General features: G+C 28.5%; 3 protein-coding genes across 3 annotated transcripts; 1 reads left to right on the top strand and 2 right to left on the bottom strand.

Moving 5' to 3' along the window:
• Positions 1 to 1,457: 1,457 nt before the first annotated feature.
• Positions 1,458 to 3,755, bottom strand: LOC107436971 (uncharacterized). The gene has a single exon (XM_016048816.5). The coding sequence runs from the start codon at positions 3,753 to 3,755 to the stop codon at positions 2,352 to 2,354; it is 1,404 nt and encodes a 467-aa protein (XP_015904302.1). The 3' UTR covers positions 1,458 to 2,351.
• A 305-nt stretch (positions 3,756 to 4,060) lies between these two features.
• On the top strand, positions 4,061 to 6,621 carry Bulli (regulator of MON1-CCZ1 complex protein bulli). Its single transcript, XM_016048814.4, has one exon. The coding sequence runs from the start codon at positions 4,583 to 4,585 to the stop codon at positions 6,530 to 6,532; it is 1,950 nt and encodes a 649-aa protein (XP_015904300.1). The 5' UTR covers positions 4,061 to 4,582; the 3' UTR covers positions 6,533 to 6,621.
• Positions 6,622 to 17,296: 10,675 nt separating this feature from the next.
• Positions 17,297 to 24,823, bottom strand: LOC107436972 (uncharacterized). The gene is made up of 5 exons (XM_016048817.4): positions 24,662 to 24,823; positions 21,500 to 21,528; positions 20,273 to 20,344; positions 19,932 to 20,085; positions 17,297 to 18,934 (listed from the first exon to the last, which is right to left on the bottom strand). Exons 1-5 carry the CDS (start codon positions 24,749 to 24,751, stop codon positions 18,830 to 18,832), a joined length of 450 nt encoding a protein of 149 aa, XP_015904303.1. The 5' UTR covers positions 24,752 to 24,823; the 3' UTR covers positions 17,297 to 18,829.
• Positions 24,824 to 25,532: the final 709 nt, after the last annotated feature.

Raw genomic sequence — 25,532 nt, forward strand, 5'->3', positions numbered from 1 at the left:
CACGTATTAAATCCAAATCTTGTTAATGAACAATTGGACATTGAGTAGGCAAAAGTTAAGTTTATATTCGCTACACTAGCATTGACTCAGATATGCTGGAGAAGTTTAACAGTGAATAATGTTCAGCGAGATTCCTGAACATGTTCGAGATTTTTGAGTTTATTCAACAGTGATAGCATCCTTCTATGAAAGAGGGTTCAGCTGTCAGCTCTTTACAGACCTTTGACAATGTGCTCAAAATTTCTATAAATTGACTTCTCCTCCAATAGAGTTTTACACCAGGCTAGAAATTAACATATATTTTAGTGTCAAAAGACAACAGCATAGAAACATGAAGTATAAACTGAATGGAAACATCTCTGACATCATAATTTTCTGATATTTCTTTGAAACTTTCTATTTGAAACTTTCTTTAAAACTAATATCAGTGTTTAAACATGCTACAGTTTTTCATTTTCTACATAATTTTATGGTTTTGGTTTCTAAATAGTACTTTTACCTACATGTTAACATTGTGAAAATTGTTTAGAATTTTAGTCTAGCTAGTACTTTAGAACTGAAGTTTTTTCCTTGATATATACTTCATACCTGCTTTTTTAAATGTTTTTTTTACCAACATCTACAATGTAGGTAGGTATACAGGAACACTTGAGTAGCTTCTTGAAGCAGTCAATAGTAAAATCAATCATTTATAATGCCTTTCTTTTATTATAAGAGGTCTTTCATCTTTGGTAAACACAAATTAAAAAATGAAGAAAGATTTGAATAAAAAAGGTAAGAACAAATGATAGTTTTTATTTTATTTTTACCCTCCTCTTAGCAAAATTTATATTTAAATTTGTTTGAAAAATACATCAGGGTGTGTCATGGCCTATCAAATTAGCATAAATTATCATTTGATTCAGTAAGAAATGAAGTATTAATGTGTTTTTCTAAAGTCTTACTATGTTTGTAATATGCCTAATTTCCTGTTTAACATGTCAACTGTCGCGTCTTATTTGACTACTTGCGAAGGATATTCATATGTATTTGAAAATTCAAGTTAATCATTTAATAGAATGTTTAATCTGCATAATCTATTTGAATATAAAATTTAAAGTTTCATTTTTAATTCAACTTGTAAGAAATCATTAAAAAAATAATAGCTTTATGTTTTTAATAGCTGTGTTTTCCAACAAAAAAGAAAAAAATTAATAAAAAGATGAGCAATGTTATTTTATATGAAATACTAAAAATATGTTTGTAATATTTCAAACATATATTGAAAAGAATAAGTGGCTTGTTATTCAGACAGCAATATAGAGGTGGGGAAACCATATAGATAAATGTAATTCATTATTTTCTAATAAATTTTTTTTCTTCTTTTTATGAAATGATTTGAATGAATTTTTTAACATGAAAGTTAAGTTTTAGCAAACAGATAACAATCAAGAAATAGAAATAAAGAATCAAATGCATTTATTTTTGCTTCAAAAATATTTATTGTATCCTGATTGATTGAAAATGTTATAAAAGCAAATGACATTCATACAGGAAATATGAAAACTAATTTAATTGAAAGTCAATTTTCATGAAGACATTGAAATCACTAGTCAAATACAAATAATATGAAGAAAGAAATCCTTTTTTTAAAAAACTGATTTATAAGCTTCTGATACTGTATAAAATATATTCGTTTTTATATAATAAGATGATTTAATTTGTTTTCTAAAAACACATTTATGTTAATTTTACTAATTAAAAAATTATATAAGCTAGAGTCATTTAAAAACTAAGCAGTAAGAAAAATTAATAAAACATTTTATTCTTTTACAAGGAATGTACAGCCTTCTTTTGATGGCAGGCCACAAAAACTAAAAATTGGCACGTTGGAGGCTAACTCGAATAAGGTAAAATTGTAAGCATTTAGATCACAATTTAAAGTAACATGTATTTACATAGTGGGAAGTAAAATTCATGATAAATTTTTCTGCAAAAACTGAACTGACTGCCATAAATAATTAAAAACTTAAACAAAATGGTTTTAATATTCAGGCCTGCACTAAGACAATAAGTGATTAAAAGAGCAGGATGACAAATCCAAAGGTAATTTTTTTTGAAGGCTCAAAATAACCTCTTTTAATATTCATATATATATTTTATTGAAAAAAAAAAGATTTTTATTAATAAAGTTGTTCAGAGGCTAAGTTATAAGCTTTGAAAGATAAATCTAGTCCACGGTCACAGGTTCTGCGAGTTTGTTTTTACTAAACAGATTAATAAAGTTTACAACAATTTATTTTTAAATGCATTTAGGAACAAAATGTTTATTTAATCTAAAAAATCATTGACTTTTGCTAGGCACTTCATTTTTAAACCTGGCATTTTTTAAGGTAAGCACTATAACCTCTTGTTTTGTATTGTACAGCTTCATAAACAATATCCTCAGCATTGCAAATACCTCTGCCTACGATGATAACATCTGTTCCATTGCTTATAACAGATTCGGGAGATTTATACTGTTGTCCTAAAGTATCGCCCTCGGCAGAAATATTCACACCAGGGGTCATGTGAATAATATTATCATCCCCTAAAAGTTTTTGCTGGCAAACAAATCCTATAACAAAATCAAGATGTTCCTTTGCCATTTCAATAACTTTATTCCTATAGGATTCATCAGTAAGTGCACCCTTTGAACTCATTTCGGCTATCAGTATGCACGCACGCTCTTGTCCTTTACTCGATAACTTCAAAGCTTCGATGATGCCTGATCCCGGTATTCCGTGCACGGTAACGATATCGGCCCATTGACTGATATTGTACAATCCATCTGAATATTGATGCATAACGGTATTGCCTATGTCGGCAAACTTGCGATCTTCCATAATAAGAAAATTGAATTTGCGAGATAAGGATTCCAATGAATTTGCAACGTCTGGGGTGAAATCATTTAAAACATCGATATGGGTTTTAAGCATGCATATATGCGGACCTACTTTTTCTGTGATCTCCAGAAGATGCTTAGAATGAACAACATCGACTGATACACACAAATTACTTTCTTTTTCCTTAATGATATTAAATAAGCGTTTTAATACAGGTTGTTTGCATAATGAAGCTCTTTCTTGAAATGGTTTGGTAATATCAGAAGGAATTACTTTCATGGGAATGTATGAATTACTTTTTAAGTAATTAGTTACATTTTTAACGAGAGTCTTGTCTACTTCGTTTATTTCGCAGTATCTTTTAAATAAATCATTAATATTGTACAACGAGTGCAGAGTTATACCATTGTTAGCTAGATTCTCCTTTCCTCCTTGCATTCTATTTAAAATAGCGATACAGTCAGTAACAATCAATCCTTCCTTTCTCAATACTTCAACTGTTTCGACGATACTTGAGCCACTAGAAACAATATCTTCAATAATTAAACACTTCATACCTTTCGTGAAAATTCCTTCCACCATTTTTTTGGTACCATAATTTTTGGCTTCCTTTCTTTTCATTATCATAGAAGTAGAGTAAAGGACAGAAAATACTGATGCAATAGGTAGAGCAGTGTACGGTACTCCACATATGACATCCATTTGGATATTAGATTCATTTTGTTTAACACGTATGTCCTCGACTATTTTCTTCACAATGTCAGGAAATGTTATAATCGCTCGCAGATCGATGTAAATGGGAGAAGGAACACCGCTTTTCAGAGTAAATTCACCCAGCTTGAAAACATTAATTTTTAGTAATTCAGTTAGTAATTCCATATTTTTTGCCATCCTGTAAAGGAGTCTTTTTATCAAACTGAAATGTAAAACGATAGTTATAAATTAATAAGACTTGTCATTCACGAATCACATGCAAAGCCGTCGGCCAGTTTCCGGTAATTAATATCATTCGCTCGCTTCCGGTAATTATTTCTTTTACAACTATGTACTATTCTTACGCTAAAAATTTCTTAATTTTTGCGTATACTTTAAAATAATTTAAAAAATTGAAGTAGAATTTAATATTCAACTGCTGTAATTTTTTTTTCTTCCTCTAAGAAACAGAAAAGTATTTTAGATGTTAAATACATAATTAAATTAGGCTTACCTTTATATTACAGTAATAGGGAGACAAAAACGTTGTTTAGTGATATTAATTAAAACTAAACAAAAACCTCCTTTTTGTTATGATCAAAGATAAGCAAATAAAACTTTACTACTTGCCAATTTATAATTAGAATTTGTTTTCCTGCTAAAATGTGTTAGTTTGGACGACTTGCGCGTTTGATAGCTTTATGTCCTTTTCCATCAAGTTCTTAGACTAAATAATGTATTTCGAGTTCTACTGAAATAATAGTTTAAACTATAATATTTATAAAATTTTTAGATATCTCGCTTGGATCTTTTAAACTCATAGTCAGAACTAATCACTATGAGTTTTAAGAATCAATAATTAAGTGGTTTTTGACACTATATTCAAACTCTTTACATAATAAAGACGTTAACAAGCAATGTGGAAATGCTAAAACTTGGAAATTGATTTTCTTTGAATGTATAAAAAAAACTAAAAATTTCAAATATATTTATTTAAACATATGAGACTGTAACTAGATTTAATTATGGAATCTGCTATTGATAATCACATATTAGAGCTAAGTAATGATACTGTGCAGTTTGAACCTGTGAGCAATTTAACGAATGTGTTTTATGATGAAGCTAACTGTCAGGTGTTTGCAGTTAGATCTGGTGGAACTACAGGAGTTGTTGTGAAGGGACCACAAGAAGTAATATCTTACAGTTTCCGCATGCTAGATAAAGGCGATGTTATGTCAATTAAGTTTTCTCCTGATAAAAAAATATTATCTGTTCAAAGAAGTTTTAAATCCATTGAATTCATGAATTTTAACGAAGAGCCAGATAGTCTTGAATACTCTCAAAGCTGCAAAGGTAAAAATATGAAAATTTTGGGATTTTCTTGGACCAATGTGAATGAAATTGTGTTTGTGATGGATAAAGGTATCGAGCACTACCAAGTTATACCTGAAAAACATACCTTAAAATCTTTGAAATCCTGGAGTTTGTCCTGTAACTGGTATGTTTATCATCCAGATAACTCTTTGCTTCTAATATCATCAGGAAGCTTATGCAACGTAATGCATCCATTTCAGTTTCGTCAAGGTACATGTTATAAGTTGGCAAGGTTTGAAATAGACTTGCCCGCAGCTCCAAAATTGCAGAAGGTTTGCTTACTCGAAAGGGATGTCAGTATTGCCACAGTATACAATAGAACTTGTATATTTGTTCTACGTCATCAACCTCGTACGGCAGGGACCCCGGGGGCTGAGATTGCTGTTTATAAAGTTATCAAAGATGGCCCCCCTCGTAAAACAGATATATTGCGGTTAGATAAGAGTGGTCGTTTTGCAATCAATGTCATTGATAATATTATTGTAGTTCATCACCAAGCATCTAAAGAATCAATGATGTTTGATATTAATCTACCGTGTTACAATGACAAATTCATATCTTATCATACCCCAATTGTTAGATGCCCCATAAAGCCTTTTGTGATTACGATTCCCGCAATGCCTAGTCAAAATTCGTTAGAGCAAAAGGTTATGTGCGAGTTATATTCGCCTAATTGGGTTGTTTTCTTACCAAATGTTATTATCGACCCTAAATTAGGTTTTATGTGGTATGTAAAAATGAATCTAGATCCTGTTGTCGATGTTTTAGAAGACAAATGTTTACTAGTCGATTTCTTGCTATTGAGACAAACCTCTAAATCTTTAATATTAAAAGTTTGTCACGATGCTTTGACGTCTCCCGGTCGGTTACCTCTCGATACCTTAGCAAAAATATTCGATAAATTAAATGAGATCTTCAAGCTCAACGCCGAGCTTCAAAGGCAAGATTCGATTAAAAACAGTCCACAAATTACATTAACCCATAAACCAACTGTTGTAATTGATCAAGCAGACATGTTCTCTCATGTATTCTGCATATTTGAAAAAGAAAACATAAGCCCTAAATTTGCCGTTTCTGTCTTGCTCGAGTACATTCGTTCTCTGATCCAATATCAGCAGTCTGTTCAACATTATCTGAGTAAATTGCTGATAAATATTATGGTTCAGAATAAGCAGTTTTATCAGCTTCATCAGTTTTTGCAGTATCAGATACTAAATGACTCAAAACAGCTAGCTTGTTTGATGCTAACTCTTGAGAGTGTTTATCCACCAGCGTATCAATTAGCGTTAGACATGCTTAAAAGACTCCAGAATACGAATGAAGAGATAGTTGAAGTGTTGTTGTCGCAGAAAAAAATTCTTCAAGCCTTATCATTTGTTAGAATGTGTGGAGCTGTTGATTCACTTTCTTCTCAAAAGTACCTATCTGCTGCTATATATACTGGGGATCCTAGAATATTTTATTCCGTATATAAATTTTTTGAGCAAAGAAATATTAGACTTCGAGGGTCACCAGACTTTGAACCAGGTGAACATTGTGAAGCTTTTGTGAAGTACTTTAATAACATTTATGGGACATTAACTTATGAATATGACAATTGATTTTGACCTCTATGTCTTTTTTTAACAAAAATGTTTGTTGGTAAATTAAAATAGTGTTATGTTTTGTGAATAAAATATATTATATTTAATTTAGAAGCATATTTTGTTTCAGTAAATTGTTTTTCATTATAAATTAGCTTGAAATATGTCTAAATCAGTGTTTCCCAACGTGGGGCCCACGCCCCACCGAGGGGCAATTTAATTGCAAAGGGGGGCAATTCAAAAATGGACTCGACATGAGTTTAAACCTTTTGCTCTGGGCCATTTAAATGCAATGCGAGATTTCGGTGACAAAATCGAAAGAAAAAAGCAATTTCTTAAATAATTGTGGTCAATAAATATTATGTGACTTAGGGATTTTTTAAGTGACAAACCTGAAATGAAGTATCTGTTTACAGTCGATGGTAAAGCATTTGTGAGTTATTTAGTCAATATCTTTGAAAAGTTGAATATATTAAATAAGAAACTTCAAGGAACAAATAAAACCTTGTTGATGCAAAAGCGAAGATATATGGCTTCATTACCCTTATTGAGTTATGTCAGAAATATATTAACAACAAAAACTTTGAACAGTTTCATTGGCTCCAAAAATGTGAAGTAAATGATACCCCTTTACTTGTAATTGTCTATCATCGGAAAATTCTATCGGCTGATTTAAAAGAAAGATATTCTGATTTAAAACAAGTTTATTTTCCAACATGGATGTTGCAGTCCATGTTAGTGGATTTGTCTGATATATCAAGAAGAACTTGCAGAAATGCAAAATGATGAGCCAGTTAAAACCTTATTTAATATGAAAGGAGTGATGGCATGGCTTCGTGAGGAAACAGAAAACAAATACCCAAATTCAATCAAATGTGCAAGAAAACTATTGTTACCGATTCCATCTTCATATTTAGCTGAATGTGGATTTAAAGCTGTAAATGATTTTATTGGTAAAAAAAAAATCGTCTAGATATAACACAACGGGGAGACTTGAGACTGAGGCTAACCAAATTGGAACCTAAGATAAAATCTACGTGCAGCAAGCATCAAGGGCAAGAATCTCACTTAATTAAAATATTAAATTATTATAGAAAAATATTTATTAAAATTATTTCGAATTTGAATTTTAGTTTTTCATTATATGTTCTGAAAATTTACTTACTTTGTTTCGCTAACAATTTCCTAAGTTTCTTAAGTGAGCAATTCGATTTTTTTAATATTAAAAATTATGTATATGTTACATAGGGGGGCATAAGAATTTTAGAAAGGCTTAGGTGGGGCATGGTACAAAAAAGGTTGGGAAACACTGGTCTAAATTATAAAACATGTTTCACTCGCACGTATTCAAAATCTGCTGAATTTGTTTCTGAGATAAAACAGTTATGGAAATGTTTGATAACAGAATGCGTTGCAAAATATGGTGACTTATATTTTTATAGAATTCAAATAATTAACTACTTAAAGAAAATATTGGGTATGTTCATAGTAAAGCTGATCAAAATTTGAATAAACTAAACCAAATATTTTTCAAAAAATGCTGACAGCAGATTTCGCATATAAGCTACTAATTATTGATTCTAGAGCAAAATTTTTCTTGTGTCATATTGTTCAACTCTTTTGTTTTAGTTTTTTAAAATGGTGGTTTTTTTCCGGTTAAATTTTATTATAATGGGAAAAGTAACGCCAATATTCTGAAGAAGAGCTGTGGTGGCTCATGGGATAGAGCCCCGTTCGCCTCCCAATGAGATGAGCCGGATTCGAATCTCGGCAATAGCTCATTGGTTCGCATTCTTCACCCAGCTCACACAGACCATAGCACTGATGCAAAATATCCTCAGTGGTAGACAGATCATGTGTCAGAGAGTCCCCTTGTTGTCTGGCTAACTGTGGAAGGTTTTCCTCTCCATGTAATGCAAAAGTGTGTAATGATGGCAAATTCTTCCCAATACTTGATCCAGGAGTTCCCTTGTCTTCTGGATTGGGTTCAAAATTACAAGGATATGGAGTTTAACATTGGTAGTCATAAACTGTAAATTTAGTCGGCTGTCCAATGACAGTTATAAAAGAAAATATTTTAAAGAGTATTAACCTTAACTTGCAAAATTTTAAGAGCTAAGAAGAATACTTAGCAGCCAGCTTCTAAAATTATTGTGAATTTAGAAGCTGGCTGCTAAGTATCACATTAGCTGCAAAATAAATAAAAAAAAAAAAAAAGTTTCTCATAAACATATTCTACTATTTTTTAGTGATATGGTTCATGTATGTCTTTTTGTAAAGGAATTAAATGCTCATTAAAAGAAAATCTAAGCAAAATTTTGAAAGAAATCTTTTAGAGAAAAAATAAATAAATAAATAAAAGTAAATATTTCCTATAGTTTAATAAAACAAATTATGAAATAAACACTAAGGCAGTAGGTAAATTAAAACTGTAACATTTCAAACTAACATTAAATGGATATATACATTAACATTGCCTTTGAGTTTTAAGAAAGAGTTGACTATAATTTTTTTAAAATCTCTTTCTAATGAATCTTCCTGCTTATAATTAATGGTAGAATAATTTCCAACAAAGCATAGTTATACTTTGTGAAATGTAGGATAAAGTAAAAAACGTGAATAAAGCTCAAATAAAAGTACATAAATGAACATACTAATCGTATAGAAAATAGTAAATAAATGAACTATACTAATAGTGTTTTTGGACATACTAATAGTATGTCATTTGTTATAGTCACATCGGTTTTTGCTTTAGTAGAATAATATGTTGAAAAAATGAGATAAAGAATTCTACTGATCTAGGTGACCTAGTGATAGGGATTTTTTGGTTCTTCATATTTGAATAGTTTTAGTTTTACTACATATTTCTTAAGTAAATAGTTAATAACTAATAGTTGAGAAATTTTAACACTAAACTTATTTTAAGTTATGAGTAAATTTTTAATCTCTAATGTAAACTCTACATGCTAGATTTCCACAAGCCTTAAGTGCAATTATAATATTCATTAATAAGTTAGTAAGAATATTCTTGTTTTAGACACTTTAACCAAAGATCTCCCTAAAAATAAAAAAGGGGGCTTTTTCTAAAAACAAAGGGGCACCTTCAGCTTTGAAAGGCACTAATCTTAAAAATTATACCAATTATATTTAGCTATATGATATTTAAACCCTTCAAATCAGTATTCAAAATACTCAAATAATTATGAGAAAGAATATTATATACATATTAACTTATCCTAAGAATAATTTGCTGTAGTTATGGTAATCTGAAGTTCTGGGTTTCTGCTACTGCAATCTCTTTTTTTTTTTTTTTACATAAAAAAAAAATTTTTTTTTCTAAAAAAAAGGGGGAGACATTTTTACAAAAAGGGCAAGGAGGGTGCATTTACCTCTGTAAAAAGGCAGGCAGGGTGGGCCATCCTTTTTAAAACACTCGGGGGGGGGGGGAGAACACTGCTTTCAGATTTAGAGATCGGACCAAAATACAGTAGGGAACCGATTATCCGGAACGATCGGGACCATCGCTATTCCGGATAACTGATTTTTCCGGTTTTCTGAATCGCTACAAAAAGCCGTTTTTTTTTATTGTTAAACCCAACTAAAAAAAATATTTGGTAATAATCTTAAAAAGAAGAAAAAACGATGAAGTAAAACACTAATGATTATTTCCAAAATGATTGTAAGGTAAACATCTTTCAAAAAAAAAAGAAAAATCCTAAAATTTTATGAGCGAAATTTTTTTTTTTTTTTTTAAATTGGCGGGAAAATTTATCGAATTTCGTTCCGGTTTTTTGGTTTTCCGAATTCCGGATAACGGGTTCTGTACTGTAACTTTGTATATATGTTTTGAAAAATTGTAATGTTGCGGCGCTATGTTGAAGTGATACTTTTATCACCATTTTTTGCGAATCTCGAGACCTCTGGGAAAACTAGACCAATAAATTTTTGTGAATAAAAAATAAAATATTAACATAAACAGTTTTCTCTATTTTTTAGCTTTTTTTAAATAAATAAATAGGAAATTTAAGTTATTTTTTACTATTTTGAAAGTGTATACATTATTATTTGGGAACGGTAAAAATGTTATTACATATTCATAATATAATTAACAGACCAAATACATAGTAAAGGACTGGAGGTATCAGATGCCAACAGTCAATGATCGACTAGAGTTTGAAGGGATCTTTAAATCCTGACATCTATGATAAAAGTAGATAATTCCATCAAAACTGAAATAGAGGTCAGACTTACAGCAAGAAACATATGTGTTTCCTCACAGCAGAAATTATTTAGATCATCTTGTATATCACGTACATTAAATTTAAAAATCTACAAAACAATATTGAGACCAGTTATAACCTACGACAGCCAAACCTGAACAACTACACACTATAAGGAAAGTTGCTTTTAAATTTGGAAAAAAAAATTATGCGAAAAATATTTCGACCTCTAAAGTGTGGCCATTTGTGGAGAATCAGAACGAATCTAGAAATAGAGAAACTATGTCAAAACAAGGATATAATTAACATGAGTCTAAAAGACTACAGAGGTTGGGTGGTCACTTAATAAGAATGCATGAGAATCTAGGTTTAAAAAATGCCTTTTTTGGGAAAAATAATAAAAAGGAGAAGTGTTGGAAGATTCAGAAAAGGATGGTTGAAGGAATCTGAGCGAGACCCGAAAATCATGTAACTTAAAAACTATGGAAAAAAAGCTGAGGATCGAAGAGTTTGGAATTTTGTGGTGAGGGAAGCCAAGATCTTTCATGGGTGATAGCACCAAGGAGTAAGTAAGATTCTTAATATATACTTTTAAAGAAATAAGCCCTCAACTCCTTTCTAAAAAAATCAAAGCTTCACTAATAAAAAAAAAAAAATACTATGAATTTTTTTGGATTTATTACATAGTAAAATGTTATCAAAATAGAAATAACGATATTGCCAAAAAGTTAATAGAAAATTAAAATAGTGTTGAAAAAAAAACGTGTTAAAAATATTTGGTAAAATGATTGTGTTGGGGGAGTGCACTCTCTTCAATACAATCTATCAAGAAAATATTGGAGGCATTTATGATTTACATGCAAATATATAAATGTCAGTAACAGCAATATTTTAAGTTGCTTACCCCCATCAAATATTTCTAACTACGAAGATTTTTGTCATGCGAAAGGCAATTTCAGCTGAACCAATTTTATTGGTACGTCTTAGGATAACAAAAAAAAAAAGAAAGAAAGAAAAAAGTCAAAGTTGTTTTTGTTTAGTTGATGCCTTGGGCTTATTTAATAGACAATTCCATAAAGCAATTAGAAATGTTCCTTATATAGCATAAACCTTAAAATTTGTTTGTTTAGTTGATGCTTTAGGTTTTATAATTTTTTCAATTATTTATAGTAATCTAAGAAAATTGCAGCCAGTTTATCATGGCTTGGTGATGTTATTGCTTTTTTAAAGCAAATATTTTTGCAACCAAAGTACTTCGAACATACATTTCTCTTATTTATTCTAGCTGTGCTCTAAATAGTCCAAAGAAATTTATGCCTCCATCTGTTCCAAAACGGGCATTTTTTTAACATTATATTTTCCTACCAAAGTTGGTAAAAAATGAGTCAAATTTATAGATTCTTTACGCTACATTAGAAAAACTCAGTAAAACCTCAATCTCAGAAAATGTTTTGAAACATGGAATAATTGCTTTCTAAAATACTAAACACACCACAGTGATAGGCTAACTGCTCTTCCTGGACAAATATTGAGTAAAAAAAAAAAACAAATGCCACAAAGCATTAGCTTGCAATCTTAGTTGCCCCATCCCTGCTTAAATTTAAGCAGGAGTGAAGTTACTAAAAATGATTATCCAGAGCTTGTTTAGGTCAAATTGTTCAATAAATTAATATAATGTTGCTTAACTCTAAAAATATTTCTAAATAGCTATATGTACTTATACATATACATATTATAGCAATAGGTTCAACACATTTTCAGGTACATAAAACAAATAATCTTTACAAAGGGAAGTTCGGATAATGCAAGATTTTTTATTTTGTTCAATTTTGAATTATTGAAATTCTACGGCAGATATTAATAATCTTGTCAACAATAAATATCAAAAAAGAAAATATCATTGTCATTAAGCAAGGCTGAAACAAAGATTTATTCATTTTCTTTTAAAATCATTTATGTGATTGAATATTATTAAAAAATCAGTTGATTAAAATAATAATTAATAAATCTGTTGAATAAATTTGCATCAATATTTTAGGCAAATTAATCTCATCAGTAATCTACTCTACAATCGAATTTTTTGAAATAAAAATTTCTTATGAAACACAAAGCAATAATTTATCTTTAAAACCAAGTTAAAATAAATTTATTGCTTTGTAAATTATGATAAATGATTTTAAATAAGAATTTTTCCTAAAAACAATAAAGAGTAATGACACCTTACATTGGCTTGCATATTTACATGAATAAGAAAGTCACAGTTCATTATAAACTGTATGAAAATTTAGAAACATCTTGAATTTAGTGTGACTCAGCATTTAATACTGTCAGCTCCGTTTATGCAAATACCATTGGTTCCAGCTAACTGTATTTAAATATTTATTTGATTATAAATGGAATGAAAAAAATCTATCTTAAATGCTATGTTATTACAAAATTTTATGTAATATTTGTATGTAATACATAGCATAATGTTTTAAGGAAACTAATTTTAATAATCAATATTACGCGATGTAAAAATTAATTGATGCGAATAAAAAGTATTACACACTATAATACTATTTATTTTTTCCCAAAGAAATCTGTAACTGGAGACTGTTTTGAATTTTTCAGTTTCTAAATGGTGCGTGACTCAAGTGTGTCAAACAGGGGTAAAACCCCCCCTAGTTTAGTATATAAATGCTAACAAGATTTGATTGATTTTCAAACCATCCCTTGACCTCTTTGGATTAGGAATTGGACAGGAAGTCCCTATCAAAGTGTCAGTGTATTCTCTCCTGAACTGGAAATTTCATTTTAGCAGCTGAAACATTTCTTTTTAAAAAAAATAATTTTTCTTCCCCATTCATGCAATTAAGGGAAAACATGGCAACCATAAGTATTCTTTTAAATGTGAAAATTTAACAACGGTTTTTATATAAATAATTTGGTTCAATTAAATTTTATTTGCAAAAGGGGATTATTCAATAATTAAGTGGGGAGGACTGCAGAATCTGATATCTTAAAAAGAAGATAATTATTTTTTTAAAACATTTTTTATTAGAATATCTGATAATGAATAAAAACTACAGAAGGATGAACATAATAATCATATACAAGATGAATATGTAAAAGATACCTATAATGATATGAATTCAAGCATAAGTCAGTTTCACATTCTTCATTTTATACACATGTTGATTGGCACTTTAATTTTTACAGCGGAAATTTAAATTATTAAATCTAAGTATTATTTTTAGATTTGCATTGCTATTTATACTAATTAAAATTATTAACTGAACATTACCATAAGGCACAAATAATATTAATAGAATATTAAATGGGGCATAATAATAATCTAATAAGCAGTGGAATCTAAAAACTTGAAAAGATTTTGAAACATAGAATTATATTTTTCAGCCAGAAAAATTATGAATAGTGCTTTCTACATACAAGAGAGAGTTTACAATTCCCATTTTCTATAATAATTAATTATTATATTGCTATATTTGATTTCATGTACTGATTATTGTTAAATTAAAAATATTAGTGTCATCATTACAAAATAAAGGTAAACAATGAATACACAAGTTTATTAGCACATATGCAACATGAGCGCCTAATTTGTCAGGGAGAAGAAATTAAAATACTCAGTTACAAAAGGTCTTAATTTAACACATAAAGTTTTTTTTCCTCCATTAGCTAAATAGCTACAAGAATAATTTTTTAAAATTTCTTAATATGTTTTTAACTTAACTGAATTTAAACCAATGATGATTCATAAAAAGTAAGACAAACAATAAAACAAATCAAGAATGACAAAACACCATTTACTTCCCAAACAAGACTACTTATTCCTTTTTTTATTAAAAAAAATATACATAAATTAATTAATGAAATATTTATTTGAAACCATTAGAGTTGAATAAAGAAAATATAAATCTTAAAAAATTGGAGAGTATATCGTCATTTATTTATTTATTTCAATTGCAAACAAATTACACAAACGATAAACTAACAAAATTTTTAATTGGAAACAGAAATGATCAAATTCCAGTATTTGTTTATGTCTACTCTTAAATTGAAAACACTATCCATAATTAAAAAAAGAAAGAAAAAAAAATCAAATTCCAAAAATTATACATTTAAAACCAATTGTTTTGGATGTGAGGTCTAATATATACAGTTAAGATTTTAAAACAAGAGGCCTGGTAGGTAAGTGGTAACGCTTTACGTCCTCATGCCACAGGTCTCATCCTCAGACTGACAAATGTTGACTCATTCCTTCAGTGGGTCAATAAAACAAGCATGCTTGGGACAGTGGAGGTTCTGCGTTCGGCAGATCACCCAACTGGAACATCTGGTTTTGTAAGCCAGAGTCCAAGATCAAGAAAACTGGCATGGATACAATAAGCCTTGACCGTCCATGGGCTATTACCCCATTATTAAATACAAGAAGGTTGCTAATACCTTATTTCCACTCGTAACTTTAAACTTCCTAAGATATGCTTTAGATTTCTGCTTTTAGAACATTTAAGCTTTCTTAAGTTTGCAAGTGGAAACAATATTTCAATTAGTTTTTCCATAAAAACTTAATTTTTTATTTCAATTAATTTTTTATGTTATACTTGAAAAATAGTAAAAAAAAAAGAAATATAAGTTAATTCTCAAAAGTTAATGAATAATTCTTTAGTTAATTCATGTGTTAATGAGTCCCACAGAAAGTGCCATAAAATAAATGTTAATGTGAAAGGTCTTTTTAACAAATTGATCATTATGGATGAGTTATAAAAAGAAACATTAAGTTCATGTAATGAAGGTTTGTTTTTCAGTAAAGATCTTGTTTGTATTGATTTTGGTTTTATCGTATGAACAACTGTATTTATATGTATTTAGAAATAAAGCTCTTCTGAAAATTTTTATATAAATTTGGCAAACTTTATAAAACCTGCGATTAATTTTAATTTTATACACATTCTTGTCAACAATATTGCTTATTCTAGACATATTTCGAAATTGATTCTAACTTGGCACTCATTAATATTCCAATTATCAGAGACAATTGATAAATTTTTTCTTTTACTCTATTCTTGATTGTAAGCGATATTCTATCTAATATTACAGTATGACATGATATGCAGTGCTATGAAGATAAGAAAAAAAAAATCAAATTCATAAATGTAGAAATTTTTGACACCACTAAAATTAGCTAAAATTTTTCTGAATTGCAATCGATTAACAAAAATGAGAACAGCAACAGAATCTAGAACATTAATATAATAATAATACTAATTTAAAATAGTGCAAATGATTAGTTATTCTGAAAACACTGAAATGGCATTGAGTGTAACATAAAATTTTGATACTGGATAAAATTTTTTTAGGTGCTGATTACAAATATGTTACAAATATAATAATACATATATTCAAATATAGTAATATGCTGCATAACAGAAAGAAAAATATTGTAGCAACTGAGCCATCCCAAAGGCGCAATGGGAAAGCATGACAATAAAAATTTTATTTTTTGTAGTTCTTTTTCTTCTCTTTCCATTCAGTTTTCTAGCCTTTAGAACACAATCTACAGATGTGTTTTTTTTTTCTTTAACAAATACAATATATTGAATCTAAGAAAAATAAAACTATGCCATTCAAATACCATAAGATTATTTGTTGCTAAAGTTTATTTCATCGAAATCATCATCAGTCTCAATTTTCATCAGAAATATTTAGAGATATAAAGATCCTTATAATTTTCAAAATTAAATTTTAATACAAAGAGATAATTGTTTCACATGTTTTTGCGAAGAATTTATAAAAATGGACCTATTTTTATGACTTACTACGTACCTTAATCAGTATCAATAATAAAATTATTGGCTGTTTTTTTAAAAAAAAAGTATAATAAAAAATATACAAAATCAAAAGTATTTAGAAAAACTTCAGAAACAAAGCAAAAATCAAAGAATAATTTCAAAAGAATATAGAAAAAATAAAATAGTGAAAAGAATAAACAAAAAATTCAAAACCAAGTATAGTTTTGAAGCAGTAAGCATTTTAAAGATATTCCCACTATATTTACCTGAGCATCTTTTTCTTTCTATTATGCAGAGGGGAGAGTAGGAACTATTCAATTTGCCTCAAATTAAGCACCTCAAAATCTTTTGATTGCTCGATATCAGTATTTTATGTTACACTTTGTACCATTTTCTCATAAAAACTATTCCATATGAAAAAAAAGAGAGCTGTTGGAAGATGCACAAACAGCAATTAATCAATAAACATTTATCTAGCATGATGATTAATTTGACAAATATATTTACATATCAAAGTTGGCTATAACTAGAATCTTCATTTAAGAAGCATTTATAATTTACAGGCATTTAAAATTTAAATAAGTTCATTTCTTTTTACTCATAACTGAACGGCAAATAAATATATGAATTTCAATCGCATTTAAAATATTGAAATCAATGAATTAAATACATAGTATAAAAATTTTCTTTAAAAAATATTATTAGGAGGTGATTTATTTTTAACTCATATATTTTTCTTTCACAACAAGAATAGGCATATTATTTAAAAAAAAAAATTCAATAACTTTAGTTTTATTAATCATTGATAAATTGTAAAAAGTACAACTATCAATGAAACTTAATACTCTTTCAATTTCAATGAATATTTGAAATTTTTTTTTTAAATCATTGATTCCCTTAGTGAGATTCATTAGTCATTGATTCCCTCATTCTCTTCCCTGAGAGCTGCTAGAAACTAATGTTAATGATATTCATGAGTTTATTGAATAACATATAAAAGAGTTTCATTTATTTTTATCTCTTATTTATAATCAGTCATATTCTTACTTATGTTGGAGGGCTGTGCAAAAATCTTAAGAAAAAAAAAAGTGCCCTGACTCAAAGTTTGGGAACCACTGCAATAGCAGAAGCAAACAATTTTACAGAAACTAGGTACTATAAATTATGTTCAATGCAAGAAAATATTTCAAAATTTCACTAATTCATAATAGTTACATCTATTTATTTTACACTAGTTAAATGGAATAAGGAAAAAGTGTTACAAAAATAATGATATTTTTAAATCATTATAATTATTGGTATATATATATATTTCTCTATTGATTGTCACCATCAAATAAGGTTTCTGGTAGCTGAACCAAGTTTGAAGTTAAAAGGGAATTATTTATTTTTAATTACTTATTTAATTTACAAATTATTACAGTGTGATAATATACAATGAAAACTTAAATAAGAAAAAAAAAACTTTTCCAGAGATGCTATTTAGGAATTATTTTTTAAACATTTCAATATTATATTTTTTAAAGGTTTCAAAGTTAGTTTGCTAATAAATTTTTCTTTTTTACCGAAATTTTTTTTTTTTTTAGAAATTAGTTATACATGTAATCCATTAAGTTATTTAATTATTCTTTTAAAGAAAAATGTGAAGTTTATTCTCTTTCAAAATATAGGATGGTATTCTGAGTTTATTCAAGATATGTTCGGATTTATGTTAAAAATAATAAAATGGTACATCAGTAAAATAAATTTTACAGTTTTCAAAAATTGAAAGCTATGAATGAAGTATTTAACAAGGAACTAAATATCCATGTGCTAAAAATGTTACTTAGTGGTTTTGTGTTATTTACAACATCAAAAATATCAACATACATTTTACACAAGTAAATGAATTTTGTTAACTTAACCTGACTTATGCATGAAATTGCACATAATAAAGTTTACACCCTAAAACACATTACATAGTCTTGATTTCATCATAGCAGCCAATTTGAAACTAATACTACAAGTTAAAATACATCAGCACCTGATATCCATAGTATATATAAATATTTTAAATCCAATTTAAATACAACAACAACCAAATAATAACAATTATTTATAAAATGACTAATATATTCTGCTCAATCTTGAAAATAAATATATTTAAGAAACCCTTTTGTTAATATACACACACACAGGTAACCAGTCTATATATTTGTGAGGAGACGACACAGATGAATCTTGGTAGAACCAAACGTCCTTTTTAATGGTGGTCCCACTAAGCTTTAATGAGCACACAGATCAATAATGACAAGTTTGGTTCATGAGCTGCTCGACTTGTGCTGTTCGTAATACGAGAATCTTTGATAGTTGTCGGGTGTGTGGGCAACTGAATAAGCTGGTGGAGCATCTCTGTTAATAATTACCTGAAAATATTTGCATGCTATTTAATTTATTGCATAAGAAAATTTCCATAAGCGCGTATTATCCATTAGCATGATAGGGTATACTACTTCTCTAAACACAAGGAAGATAGGGTTTTCTACCTTTATAAACACAATGTATCCAAAAGGAAAGAATAAACTACTTCTATAAACACCAAATGCTATCAAAAAGGAGACAGAATGCTATGTCTATAAACACCATGTGTTATCAGAAAGGAGGATAGGATAAATTACTTCTATAAACATCAAATGTTACTTCTATAAACCATGTGTTATCAAAAAGATGATAGCATACACTTAGTGCTGTGTAGACTAAAGCACAAAAATGGACATAATACAGTTTCAATCAAGGTGTTAATTAAATTTGATTAATAGCTGGGGTGCTTTCTGGTCAGTGTGTTTTTGAGTTTATTGGAGAAACTAAACATATTTTTTTCATACACTTAGTAATCTGATCATAGAAATTCATTCTTTGGGTTATTGTGATGTAACAAAATACTTACATTTCTTTGAATTACTTAAATATTTATTTTTTAATGCAATAGAGTCTCTGATGTTGCCAATGAAAGAAACAAATCCAATCTGTGGTTATGTTAACTTTTTATATACAAATAATTTTAATAAAAAGTTGAAACAGAAAGATCCACATATTTGCAATTACTCAAAACACTTAACCAAAATAAAAACTGCAAAATTATTCAACTAAATTATTATGCTAAAAAGAGATAAAATACTTTGAAGCTATTCTTTTTGAAGTTTAAAATTACTATTATTAACACTTATATTATATTATGCATTAATTAGCAACCTATTTTCAAGTTGTTATAATTATAAAGGAACTGTTATATTATAGCAATTAAACTTTCACTTAACAAGTCTTGAGACCATTTTAATAGCGTGAACATAGCAAGCAATAGCGTGGAAAAAAAATGGAAAAAATTGATATTTTTAATGTAAAACAAATAGTGCTTCTACTTACATTGTTTAAAGCCTTGTCATCATCTAAGCATTTTGTTGGATAATAGCCATCACCAGTAGTTTGGAGGATCACATAAGAAGAGTTGTTGTCATAACAGTAGCGGAATAAACCACCACAAGCAGAGAGAATTAAAATCATGAAGACAACTCCAGCCCTATCAAATTTAATATTTATGAGCAATTGGGTAAAATTTAGTCAAAAACATTATATATATATAACATTTAAATAATTAATTGAAGGTAACCCAAAGTAGACATGGAATAATTAAATTTACAATGATAACTTTCAAAGTTCGGAAATAATATACAAATTTTAAATACATACAAAACTTTGTATCTTACCAAAAGTACCAAGGAGAGTAGACATATTCACAACACAAATTGTCTCCACAACAATATTGATCCTCTTTACATCTATAGAGGAGAGAATTTTTTAAAAATCTATTGACAATATGCAACAACAAACAAACATGTAAATCCTTAGTTCTATACAAATAATCTGCTGAAGATTTTTCATGAGCCTAAGTTGAAAATTTCACTTTTACTGAACCAATAATTTTTAGTGTTGATAATTGAGGCAACTAAATGCAGAAATACATTTTGTGGCTGAACTACAAAATTAAAATTTCTGACAATCAAAATGAATTTTTTTAACAGAGTCTGAAAATTTTATGAGCATTATTAATATTCACCTGAGCAATGAAAATTCAACAGTCTATAAGATCATTTAAATTTCATTTATTGGTCCAAAAATACAAAAATGGTAGACTAACGTGAAAAAAAAAAAACTTTTAGCTACATAAGTACAAAAGTTATTGCCATATTTTAAGATGAATATATCAACTGGCATAATTCAGTTATTATACATATTTAGGCACAATAATTTAATTTTAAACAACACATGGTTTTTATTTCTCATTTCTTTATGTTGCTTTGACAACAGGCTGATTGCAATTTACATATTTGAGCAATTACTTTTTGACATACTTGATTGGCAACAATTTTATTGTAAATTTAAATGCTTTTTTGGTAGTACTGTAGGACAAATTTTCTTCTGATTTTTTATAATCACAAAATTTTAATATGATAATGCCAATATTTCAAGTAACAAATTTGTCATCCAAGTTACTAGCATGAACTCCAAACATTAGAGCTGTTAAGATAAAGATGAACATTAGCAAGAGAAATAGCAAATAATGTGAATTAGGCAATGGCATGATTAAGTATGTATAGGCAAAGGGCTAACTCTTTAACTAGATGTCTCTACTAAGAATATTGCAATGACTGCTCAAAGCAAGAAAAAAAAAAAAAAGCCATCTAATTTGGAAAAAAAAAAACCTTGGAAAGAAAATATTTATATACATTTATAAAAATCTAAATCCATATTTTAAACTCATCTACATAAGCGGAAATCTTTTATGGAAAAAAAATTATAACTTCTAACAAAGTATTAAGTTTTTTTTTAAATATAAATAATTTTTATATTTTAATAATCTAGAGCTTCATTATTAAACTATGTTAATTATATCAATGGTTAGACACTTAACACAAACATAATATAACACTTACAGATCATGGTTGCAGTAATAGGCAGAAACCTGAAAGAAAATTTAATAGTTAATGCATTCATAACAAAATATGAAAATGTATTGCAACAGCAAAACTTAAAATACAAAATAAGCACACAAACTTCAAGTTGACATTATACCATTGATTTATCATTATTATTAAATTTTCTAACAAAAAAAAAAGATTCTTATTTACAGAAACAACCCTAAAGATTTGGCAAAACTACAACTTTTTTCTCTTCTTTAATTATAGGAACTACTTTCGAAATATAGTCAAACAAATTACTTTTACAAATACAAATTATTTTGGAAATACAGTCACTCTATCTTCGTTGGATAGCTTAACTTACACCCATATTCAAAATTTTTTTGAATGATACTGGCTCATTTAAGCAGGAGAAATAATTTATGTTTATTTATTCATGCTTAAATGAGCCCGTTTATTATTTTAAAGAACTTTTTTTATCAATTTGTTCCTTCAACCTTAAATTTTTTTTATGGCTTACTAGAAAGCGAATATTTAATTTAAGAAATGCTAGGAATCTATCAAATATTTGTGATTTTGTTAAGTGATTAGTGCTTTTTATATCCTAGGAGAAATAAAGTACATCATAAATGATGGAGCAAAATATGCTCCCTTCCATTGAAATAACATGAACATACTCTTTTAGTGCTTCATGTGTGTACATTTGTATTTCTAAGTATGGCAGTTTAAAGTAGAAGCACACAATTTTGAAATACTAACAATTTGTTAAACAGACAAAGTTTTTTTTTTTTTTTTTTTTAAAAATACAACCCTGTTTTCATATTTCTTTATCACACTAAAATAAATATATGCTGGTCAGGGGAGTTCAATTTGCGATTACAACACTTGTCTATATCATCTGGGAAGAAGACCAAGTCCATGTCTAGACCCTTCCCTTGCTCAGTTGTAAAGATATTACTACAATATTTTCCCCTTACAAAATATTTTTCACATTTAATTGTCAAAAATTGTTATAATGCTTCTTTCAGAACAATGTTCAATATAATTTTTAGTTCTATATGGTTTCCAAATTTGAATCCGTTTGAAAATCAAGATGGGAATTAACATTCTTTCTTCTTTTATGAGTATTCAAGCGTCGATAGTCGAATAATGCGAAGTGTTGTCACTGGGAAAGAGTTCCGCTCTTCACCAGCAGTAGCCCTTTTTGATTGCCAATATTATCGTTATGAACCTTAAAGGTAGTTACCCTCTTCCACATTTATGAAAACAGATTACATGTAATCTGTTTTCAAAAAATTACATGTAATCTGTATTAAAATCATATGTAACGATTTTAATAATAAGATTTCCAGAAAATAATGCAATATACAACTGCTGCAACCATTTATAAAAACTATCTGCTCTGGAATATCAATTGCAATTCTTATTTTAATGCTTGGCCACAGAGGCATTCTCATTACACATATCGTCGGACTCGTCTAAAAATTCCACCAATCAGATTCAAACAATTAATTGCATTTGAACCTTGTTTCCTTACTAAACTACAGGAGCCAGCATAAACTCATGTTTTTTGTTTAAATTGCATTACTCACTACACCACTTGTTTCAATCCTACTTCACTACAAACTACCAATAGAAACAGGGACTAAGTAGTTTCGCTCTTAATACTTCTGACCATTGAGAACCACTATTATCCAACATTCTTGGTACCTGGGCTACACCAGAAAACTGAAATTGTCAGATAATTGGGTAACCTTTTTAAAATCGATTTTAAGCGTACATAAATATTGAATTATATGTAAAACTACTTAAAACAATTAGTGACAAAAAATTTTTTTAAAAATAAATCCGTATTTGTGTCTTATTTTTTTATTATATATAACAATACAATAGCATAAAAAAAATCATTAATAATTTTTTGCTTTCTGTTTGCCGCTTTCTAGCAAATTTTGATATTGTGGTTATATTACTGAATTGAATGTTTAAGTTTAAATATACACATTCTAAATATGAATGAATCAGTTTAATTGAGAATCGTCAGTTGCAATAATGATGAAACATGTATTGGGACACTTTTTACATGTGTCAGATAATCAAGCAATCAATGATCAGATAATCCAGGTTTTATTACATTTGCACATTATTCAAGAAATTAGAAACAACCTACTCTACATTTACTATACACAACAATCTTATATCAATGCAATTTAAAACCTACAGAATACGAACTTAATTTGACATAGGAAACCCATTGGTAAACTGAGCAGAATGACATTTCTTTTGTGAGTCATAATTTAAGATTTTATAGGGGAGATTTTCATATAGTCATCTATGGCAGAATAGCCAAGTCTTAGCTACTTTAGGGCAGCGGCGCGTGAAAAACTAACACAGAAAGGGGTAAACTCGAAAGGTATTACTCGTAACCATCCCTGGGCAAAGGCTTTTTTAAAAATATATGTGTAAGTTTAATATCTATTTGGCACCTTGGTGATTGTAGTTGGCGTGACAGATCACCATATTGAAATATCAGCATTTTATAGGTATATATTGAGAAAAGGAATGTTTAGGTCTTTATACAATGCAAATATTTAAATGCATCTAAAAGAAGAAATTGTCTGCACTTATAATAAAAGTTGATTTTACTTGAAATGTCGGCCAAAAGTGGGAAAAAATAATTGAACCGTTAACACGTACAATAATAATATGTACAATAGTTATAGATTTAAATGTATACAAGGGATAAAAAATGGTTTTAAAATCTGTTTTTATACGAGATAATATTATACAAGCATTCACATTATTAATATGTGATATATAACAGTTAAATTCAAATCAAATCAAACTTAAGTTCTGTTTAAAATTTGCTTTTAAAGTGAGAAATTTCACTTTATCAAGCTAACATTAGCAATGTCAATTAGAAATTAACAAATTAAAAAAATACATTGAATACAAACAATAAAAAAGTAACGATGTGCTATATTTTAATGAAAACTTAAGTGTTACTAAAAACAAATGCAAGATTAAAAATACAGCAATTAATCTAAGTTATCCAAACACATAATTTAGCTACACCTTTCATGTACTATTTGTTATTGGGAAAAACTGATTTCTGGTAATTGGAACTATTAACATGTTACAAAATCAGTAAGGTACATTTATTTAACTATTGAATAATACCTGGTTCGTTAAAAGTAATATATTTATCGAAAATAATATAAACCGAGACACGTCGCCGCCAGTTCCCATTGTTGTTATTATTATTGACATTTACAGACTGATGCCGTCTACGATTTCGAAACCAAAACACCTTCTACATTTTTTGAGTCAGATTTTCACTGCATTAAGCGTTGTAAGGAGCAATGGGTCGTTATCGTGATTGCGCAAGATCAGTTCAGACCACTTTAAATATTTACTCAAATTTTTATTAGATGGCGCAACTATCGATTTGTGACTACTGAATTATATATTATTTTTATATATTCCCAAGTAGCATCTGATTTAGATAACATCAGAAAACCAGAAAAATTTAACTTTACCTTGTATATCTTTCGAATATTAGAACGATACAAAAGGTCGCTGTTTTCTCAGCAATATACAGGTTATACCTGTATATTGCTGAGAAAATATCGACGTTATATTTTATACAAACTAATATTATCTAACGTTCGTTGTAAAATTATTTTGCATTGGTTTTGGTGCATAATAATATAAGATTTTCTGTATTGTTGTGAAGCAATAAAACATGGAGCATTAGTTTTATAATGTTATTCCACGCCTTATTTGCTTAGCAATACAGAAATACTAAATAAAATTATAATACCGAATTCTGTTATGATCAATTTTCCTCCCTCTTATTCCAAAGTATAAGTTATGTCCAGTTGATATTTTTGAATAAATATTTCAAATTTATTTAAGAAATAAAATTTGAGTGGATGGTGTTTTCTACACTACGCTGCAAGTTGGGTACCGCCTAAATTTCCGGGTTACTGTTTCCGTTGTATTTTAAAGCTATTTGGCATCATTGTGTTTTGAGATTCTTGCAAACAAT

The sequence above is a fragment of the Parasteatoda tepidariorum genome, chromosome 9 (genome assembly GCF_982258835.1).
Source record: "Parasteatoda tepidariorum strain Cologne lab strain chromosome 9, Ptep-v5.0, whole genome shotgun sequence".
Taxonomy (NCBI): domain Eukaryota; kingdom Metazoa; phylum Arthropoda; class Arachnida; order Araneae; family Theridiidae; genus Parasteatoda; species Parasteatoda tepidariorum.